Raw genomic sequence first — 8,955 nt, 5'->3', positions numbered from 1 at the left:
CTCCCCGGCAGGAGAGAGTACACTTAGAGAGTACAGAGAGATTGTCGAAGGCGAAGGAGTCTGTCACCAACCCCGTATAACATAGTCTCGGTATGTTACGATTAGTTGAATAGACTTTATCAATCACTGACACGAACACGCAGCACACCTCTTCTTATATACTACACACCCCCACGTGTATTGATACTGAGCACTTGCACGAAGTAGACCACGAGGACAGTGCACGCGTTTTGATATGACCTGTTTAGGTGTGTGTCTATGTGTGTGTACGCGTGTGTGTGTATGTATATATATATATATATATACACGTAGCACTCGAATCTTGTTTATCCGTGTGTGCACACTTTCGAAAAAAATAAAAAATAAAATATAAGATGAGACATCTTGATTTTGACCCCTTTCTTCGAACATCTGGATGGAAACGTAGTTTTTGGAAACGTCCGATAAAGAGAAGAGAGGTATACGCTTCGAAAGAAAGTAAAGAAGAAGAAAATATCGCATAAAAGGAAAATAATAACATCCAGCTGGAGTGAACGATGGATATGAGATGGGATACGTTACTCGAATCGATGCAACGCATAGGCCATTTAAAAGAAAATCCAAATAATTAACGCGACTCTTCGAAAGAGAAGCGCGAGTACCATCTTCGAGCTAGTAGCGCGAGACTCGTTTAATTTATCATCCAATTTGCGCCGAGATCGTATTACCGACTCGCTCGCTGCCAGACTCGTGCGTAACAATTCGAAATCAATCACCTGATTCGCTTCGAGTCTCTCGTCCCAACCCCTTTCATTTATCAATGTGACCGAATTAAATTACCCGCACCGGTGTAATGTGATCGATCGGGGAGGGAGGCCCAAGTAAACGGGGTATAAGGACGACCCGTTTCCACGAATTTCGAGAGATAGGATCGATCTTTCCACGTCGAGTCGTGGAGAGAGGAAAAAAGCACACCTGCTCGATTAACGCGGTAATCGCGTTACAACGGTGAAATCGGACGAAAAGCGGAATTCGAGTCGCGGTGCGAGGGGGAGGAATATAAATAACGTTAAACGGGAAATCGAGAATGGCCGTTCTCGTTCGAATAAATCCTGTGATTTTTGGCCCGTTCGCAGTTTCGCCAAAGATTTTTCGAGTATATTCCTTCCCGTTTCCGCGTTGAAATTTCCATTCGGCCCTTAAAACGTGGGAATGTAAATACGCGTGATGAAAAATGTAAACAAAAAATGAAGCACGGGGAACGTTAACAAACAAGATAAAATGGACGATTGCAAAACAGGGCGCATCCTCAACGCGCTAACACCGTCTGAATAAGAAACACTATGGTGTATGGAATACAGTTTAAAAACTGTTTTTCTTTTCTTCTTCTTCTTCTTCTTCTTCTTCTTTTAATAAAATTTCTCTTCTTCCATCTCTCGTTCGCTCTCTATTCTCTCTCCCTCTCTCTTTCAAATATTCTTCCTATCGATATTCCTATCTTTCATAGGGAAAGATCTCGAATCACTCTCTAATAAATTTGGAAAATTATATTTTTTGATCTCTAACGCGTCTATCCGTGTTAATCTTATCTGCAAATCCTATCGCGTTTTATTATTCATCTCCGCGTTTTCATTTCATTCGCGAAAACTCGTCGTCGCGAAATTTACTTTATTTTATTGGACGTGGAATTCCATATTCCATCATCCTCTTCTTTTTTTTTTTTTTTTTTTTGGTATATCTCTGTAAAAGAGGTACTCGAGCATCTGGATATTAACCTCTTTGGCATTTTTCAGATTTATCGTTCGTGTATACATCGCAACATATTTTAACATGTTTGCGGATCGTTTTAAAAATATTCCATGATCAATGTAATTGCTCGTATTTGTACGTGTATATAAAAAAAAAGCACCTTGAAATTGAGTATCAAAATTGACTATAACCAAGTTGTTTGCAAGATTAAATTAAAATTAAAATTCAATTGTCACATATTTCGAGAAGCATACCGATAAAAACTGATTAAACTGAACCTGAAACAAGGAAACGCTTAACCATCTTCTATCGCGATATCTCCTCCGATCGAACTCGGCCACTTTCGACAAGTTTCCAAAACCAGCGAAACCGATGGCCATCTGCTACGATTCGACCGCGAGATTGGCCGTGCATCGCGAATCGACCAATCCTGCAAAACTTTACAACTTGTTCAACGAACGGTTGCGCTATTTCTCATGCATCCAGCGAACGGATCCACGGTTCGAATGTAAAAATATCGAAAAAAAAGACACGAGCGAATTCGAAAATGAATAGAACCATCCATCCTTTCTCCCATTTACCGTCCATTAATTCGCTAAAAATCGTCGCTTTGGGAGTAACAATTTAAAAAAAAAGGAAGAAATATAAATTGAATCGTCCGCCATTCGATCACTTCCAATATCTCCTCGTACATCAACTTTATCGGCTCATACTTCTTCCGCGTCCATATTTTTTTCTTTCCGTGACTTTTTCTTTTTTTTCCTTTTTATTGGGGAAAAGAAAAACGAGAGACGTTGGATTAGATCGGCAAAGTTCGCTCGGGCGAAGAAACACGATAGAGACGACACGAGTTCAAAAGAGGAGAAAGAAGAGAAACGACATGGAAACGACGGGTGGATGATTCGATAGTTGAAAAGTTTATTTCTCTTACATCCACCATGCCTTGCCAAATACGATATATTTCAAACTTCGTATTAAATCGTCCCCCGCGCGCTTTTTAATATTTATCGACATTTCGCGATTGCGCATCACGGCGCATAATTCTACAAGAATTACGAGTTCAATTCAATCGTGGAAAAATTGGAAATTTTTTAAAACACTCTCGTATAAAAAGTAGTACCGATTCTGGGACGGGGGAAGCGGTTCAACATCTAATTAGCATGTCGCGAAATTTTCCAACGTCGATACGATTTATCTCTTCTTTTTTCCACTCGATTGAACCTGGACGGGGGGGGAGAAATTTCTCTCAGTCGGCTCGATCGAGTACAGCACTCCCTCGTAGATCACGTTTCGACCACATTACCCTTACCGGTTAATTAAGGGAGGTCTTTCCGCGTTTTAATTACATTTCTCCATTACTCGCCGATAAGAATTTTTTTTTTTTTTTTTTTTTACACCCTTCCGTGTATCGTGACGAACGTCGCAGTGGAATAATAAATTCGTCGATAAACCGGGACAACGATTTTAATTAAATTCCATTATGGATATTTGTACATACGGATTAGAATTCGACTCGATAATTTGCATATTCGTATAACGTCTTATTTTATATCGACATCGAAGAAAATAATTGAATTTAAAAGAGGAAAGACCCTCGTTTAACGAAACGATTTGATCGATGCCTATTTTCAAACAGAAAAAAAATATAAAAGAGCCGATCTTTGATATCGTTCGTATAAATTAAAATTATTATCTCTTCTTTCTATTAGAGAAAATTTTAAAATTCGAAAGATGGAACAAAATTTGCTTTTCAAGAGCAGTTTTAAAACACGATTCTTTTTTTTCAAATTTTAAAAAAGGCATCGAATCAATTTCCAAACTCGACGAACTTTCCATTCCTCCACTCTGTCCCCAATTTCTAAATTCCAACGATTCACGATCCAGTGCAACGTGTTCCTCGAATCATCGATCCCCCCGTTAATTAACTAATTTCCCCAAAGTCGAGCCGAAGCCGAGAGGTTCGTGCAAAGACGCGGAGATACGTGGATCGACGAGATAGAACTTGGGAGACGTTTCTCTCTCTCGTGAACGGATACACACAGGTATCGTGGCGGGATATATAATCGTGCTTTTAATCGAACACGGCATTGTCCGGAAATAAGCGGTAAAGTCAACGACGACCGAGGAGAGGAGGAGGAGGAGGAGAGGGAGGGAAGAAGGGGGATGCTCTCGATCGAAATTCAACGCGGTATGCGGTATTGTAACCACGAAAATGGCGAGAGGCGAGCTTCGTGACGTTGCGTTTCGTACGATTTAACACCTATAGGCCAGATTTTCAATTGTCTCCGCCTCGCTCTCGGCTATAAATTCAATCACGTGGCATCCACCAGTCTCCGCGTAGAAGGGAAAGGGAGAAGCGTATAACGCTGCTGCCATTCCGCTTCCAGGATGAATATTTTCATATACCTCGAGCGTGTATATACACCTCTTCTTCTTTCAAAGAAAGAATCAATTTCTGAGACGATCAATTGAGCGAGAAATCTGAGAATATCATTCTTTTATACCATCAATTTTGATAAATGGAAATTATCCAATAAAATTTTCAAACTCTAAAGGAAATGTCGAATCGTTCGATATTTGCGTTCCAATTATGTTATTAAATGCATAATCGGCTGATTAATCTATTCAGAGCGAAAGAAACGCTGAATAGATTATCTTCAGAGAAGATTCGTGTCTCTAATATAACAATAAATTGGGGGAAAATAACGAGGAGAATTCTTGATAAAAAAAAAAAAAAAAAGAAAAAAAGAAAAAAGAGACAAATTGTGACCGGATCGGGAGATGGAAGTTGACCTAGATACTTTTAGTTTCGTTGATTCCCCAGGGCGACGAGAGAGACGAATCTATAAGAAAAAAAAAAAAAAAAAACTGAGGAGAATCGGGAAGAAGAAACAGGAAGGAAATACGATCCAGAGAGGTCAGGCCTCGAAAGAGTTCGACACTCGGATAAACGAAGAAAGTTTTGCGTTGACACGATAGCCGCCCCTCGAGATCAAAGAACCAACCAAACACCATTGGTTCTAAGGTGAATCTCGTATCGTTTCCGGATTAACTCTCTCTTCCATATTTTGAACTTTACTTACGCCAAGAAAGCGTCGAGAGACGCAAAGTTTCATTTTGAACTTGAAGAAGCGAAGAAACGATCTACGAGACGAGTATCGAAAAATGATGGAGAAAAATTCGATCGAAAAACGCGAGTTTGCAAGTTTAATTTTCCTCGAAGGAAATTTTTTAGATTCAAAGAAAGAGAGAGGGATGGACGTCACTGAGAGCGAAGAGTTTCCTTTGGATTTTAATCCAACGAGAGTAATCCTTGGATTATTGGTCGAAAGGAGGAAAAGAAAGAAAAGGGGGGTAATGGATCGAAATTAAAGGTGGAGGGTAAGCGCATTAGAGGGACGTCGAACGAGACTAATTCACTTACGAGACCGCTATTGAAACAAACTCGGCGGCAAATTCAGCGCGATGTTTCATCCGCGAAATCGACCGGTTACCCGATACATACACGATATTTGCGGTGGCAATTTTTTCATGGCCCACCACGCTTCGGCTCCGGCTATTGAGTTATTTGGTTTATGGGCACCGAAGCCATCGAAAATCGTTTCATTGTCGTCGTGCCGCTCTATCGGATTGCCTCTGGTTCGCGATTCATCCTCGCGCTTCTCCTCTCCCTCTCCCTCCCCTCCGCCGCAAAGGCGCGAGACTGCACCGAGAGCGTGCGCGCCGAGAGTGAACCGGAAACTTTTCTCCGTTGATCCATTGCGACCTTTAAAAAGAAGAGAGAAAGGTATGTCAGTAGCCATTCTTAACGAAAATAGATAGAATCAAAGACGATCCGTTACGAGTACACTCCCCTTCCAAGTTAAAAATATTCTCTCCCTAGAAAAAAATCGATGATAATTATTTATTTTCTTCTTGTTTTTTTATACGATACAATACGATTTGCGAATACAAGTTGGAAATACATTTCGATCATCTCGAGCATCTTGGCGATAACGCCAGACTGAACAGCGAGTATGTATGACGTAACAACGTTGGACTTACAGTTGGACGCATTTCAAGGGGAAAAGTGAGAAGAAAAACAGGAGGAAGTTGTTGCAATTCGATAAGCAAAAGGTTCAAAAGGGTGGAAATACGAGGATAAAAGTTGTTTTCAACAAAGTTTTTTCGAACAAACAACTTGGCGAGAGCAAGACTCGATCCGCACCTTTTTTTTTCGAGCAAAGGGGGCGAAAATTTGTCTAATTCCAACGAAAGGGGAAGGCCGTCTATATATATATACGATATACGATATACGTGCATGAAAGCCGATGAAGAGATATATGAAGAGCGTATAACTGACCGATAAAATAACAGGATTATGGAAAAACAGGCGATATGCGCGATATTATGCGCAAAATAATGTAACACGAGCCGAACGAGATGCAAGATAATTCGTTCTAATGCACGAAAAGCATTAACCGACACGACTGTTGCGTCATCGTTTGATATTTTTCCTTTTTTTTTTTTTCTTTTCGTTCCCTTTAAGCAACACCCTCATTCTCCTCGCTTCCACTATCTCTTCCAGTATCCACGACAAAAACTCCAACTCCTAAAAGCGTATCACCCTCTCTCTCTAACGACTAATTTATTATAATACTTATTCTGTCGCGTACATACGATATTCCTAACGATTTCTATGCAAAGTTTTTCAGGTAACATTCGCCAATCGCCTACTAAAAATATTTCACTAGGCTATCTCGAAAAATCGGGTTTTTCAACAGAGAAGAGAGAGAGAGAGAGAGAGAGAGAGAGAGAGCGAAAGAGAGAAAAATCTCGATATTTTCCAGGCTTTAGAGGGCAGAGGGAAAAAAATACAGGCACCTATTCTAATTTAACACCGGATTACGAGCAACTCGATCACGATCCAATCAATTCTTCTACCTGTACAACTCTGTACATACGCGCACCGAGCACGCCGGTGAAACCGGATCTTTCTTCCCCCCCTCCTTTACGACGAATATTTATTGAGAATTGTTTGTGATTACAGTACGTTTCCGGGGTGAGTACGAGCGGCGAGGCGAGCCGCGTGAGTTACAGCAGCGTGAGCCAGAGCAGCGACGGTGCCGGAAGCGTGCTGCCCAGCGGCGGGATGTGACGTCACACGGGGGCCCGGTCTGGGCCTCGACGAGAGCGCGCTATCCGTTTCCGTGACACGTGATTGTAGGCTCGCTTCTCGAGGAATCGTGTCGAGCGAACTTCCACTCGGAAATGCACATTCCAGATCTCCGAGTTCGGAGCCGAGGTGAACCAACATCGCCTCCTCCCTCCTGTGTGCATCTGCGCGTCATGTGAGCGTGAGTGTGTACGTGTGTGCTTCCGACTAGACGAATCGAGGATAAACGACGTGCTTCCGTTCTTCCTTATCGTCGAGCTTTTTAAAACACCGGTGACGAAAAGTGGACCACGAAGAAGCGTCACGCGCGAACCGGGACGCCCCAAACCGGGATACTTGTACCGGTTATTGTGTGCCCCTTTGCTAAATCCTTTTTCTTCTTCTTCTTCTTCTTCTTTTTATTGATAGAAATTTTTGTTAGATAGTTTTTTGTAATGTCGTGTTTATAAGAATTGATTGATCGAGAATTTGGTTATAAGTGAAGTGATGCTGAGATGAGAATTAAGAAAGAAAATTGTTAATTAAATTAATAATTGAAATTGGTTTTTGAAAAATTGATTTCATTCAGGGGCGCACAATGATCGGTGTAAATAGCCTGTTATTTCTTGTACATAGAGTAGTATTCGCGTTTTGTACATCCTATAACGAAGGATTTAGAGAAAATCGAAAGACGGTAAAAGGCCGTAAATCGTGCTCGGCCGATAGCTCGTTACCGTTTTTACGTTTCGAATACCTTCGAGATACTACTGTAGCCTTTTAGCGAGAAACCTTCGTACACGGAATCGTAAAACGATCTGGTGATGCGCGAACGAGAGTATCTATCCGAGTTATCCTTTACTTTCTTCTCCAACGAGCCAACGAATTGTGTCTAACCGTTTCGTTTCGATGCGATTACCGCTTTTCCGAGTCGAATTTCAAGAAAAGAAAAAAGAAAAGAAAAAAAAAAAGTCTACGAAAATACGTTCCTGTTCCTGCTTTCCTGTTGCACCTTTAAAAGACTGACGATCGGAATGTTCGGCAACACTGAACACGGAATTGGTTCTCTCTCTCTTCGAGTTTCCAGGAAACGGCGATCTCTCGTGTCGATGTATTGGTAGCCGGTTACACGAAACTGAAAACCATACGCAAAATTAAAATGATGCGGGAAAATAATACGTGTGTGTTCTTCGAGGAAAAAAAAATTACAATATCGAAGGAGCGTAATGTTCTTCCAGTCATCGTTAATTACGTACACGAGAGACGCAAAGAAAATCGTTACGATTCGCAAACGCATTCGCAGTAACACGCACAGTTTAGATGGAATGAAAGTTAAGGTAAAATTATCACAAATGCGATCGTATATTACTTACAAGCGGCAGAAAAAATATATTTGTCAAGTCGTCGTCGAACGAAACTTTGCGAAACGAAATCGATAGCAGAATCAATCTTTCTTTATTTGTAACAAGATTATATGATGTAGAATGAGTTGCGAACCGGGGCCGTTGTAACTTAATCGAAGAATAAAATAACAAAGTTGTAATTTGGATAATGAATTCGTTCACACTGATTGCCAATTTCTGAAAAAAAAAAAATAATTGGTTAGTTCAATTAAAGATATTAATTGATCAAATTATATTTATCATAAATATTGTTAATTTATATACTTCGAAATTGTTTTTCTAATATCAAGACCTATTTGAAAATTAAAAAATAATAAATGGAATTATTGTATCGGACAATCTTTATTCGATAGACAGATGTCAACTCGTTCTACTATCAATGACGGATATTTTTGCAAAATGATTATTTATTTTATCTATTTTATTTTAACATAAACATTCGTTGTTGTACATAAAACAATTATCGCGCAATTGTAAATATTAGGACACTGTAAAATTAACTTATGTGAAACGTATACATATATGTATGAGACATTGTAACAAAGTGTGTATCAATACGAATATATAGAAACGTTTCCTCGAATAAAAATACATCAATTCAATAATCCTATCTCGGTAAAAATTGCAAAAAAATTTGATTAAACATTTGGTGTTCATTGACAATTATGTTTTAGCTAACTATCAATTTTGCAT

General features: G+C 39.9%; 1 protein-coding gene and 1 long non-coding RNA gene across 2 annotated transcripts in view; one reads left to right on the top strand and one right to left on the bottom strand.

Moving 5' to 3' along the window:
* LOC102675102 (dopamine receptor 2) overlaps positions 1-7,813 on the top strand; it is a 46,382-nt gene extending 38,569 nt beyond the window's left edge. The window contains exon 6 of the mRNA XM_031511095.1: positions 6,758-7,813. Within this exon, the coding sequence (XP_031366955.1) occupies positions 6,758-6,865 (108 nt within the window). The 3' untranslated portion in view covers positions 6,866-7,813. The remainder of the gene's footprint in view (positions 1-6,757) is intronic.
* A 213-nt stretch (positions 7,814-8,026) lies between these two features.
* Positions 8,027-8,949, bottom strand: LOC116185804. Its single transcript, XR_004150714.1, has 2 exons — positions 8,527-8,949; positions 8,027-8,439 (listed from the first exon to the last, which is right to left on the bottom strand). It is a non-coding gene; the product is annotated as an uncharacterized LOC116185804 (long non-coding RNA).
* Positions 8,950-8,955: the final 6 nt, after the last annotated feature.

The sequence above is a fragment of the Apis dorsata genome, unplaced genomic scaffold, assembly GCF_000469605.1.
Source record: "Apis dorsata unplaced genomic scaffold, Apis dorsata 1.3 scaffold_292, whole genome shotgun sequence".
NCBI classification, from domain to species: domain Eukaryota; kingdom Metazoa; phylum Arthropoda; class Insecta; order Hymenoptera; family Apidae; genus Apis; species Apis dorsata.
Note: the sequence above shows the minus strand (reverse complement) of the source record. Positions and strands in the feature narration are given on the sequence as shown.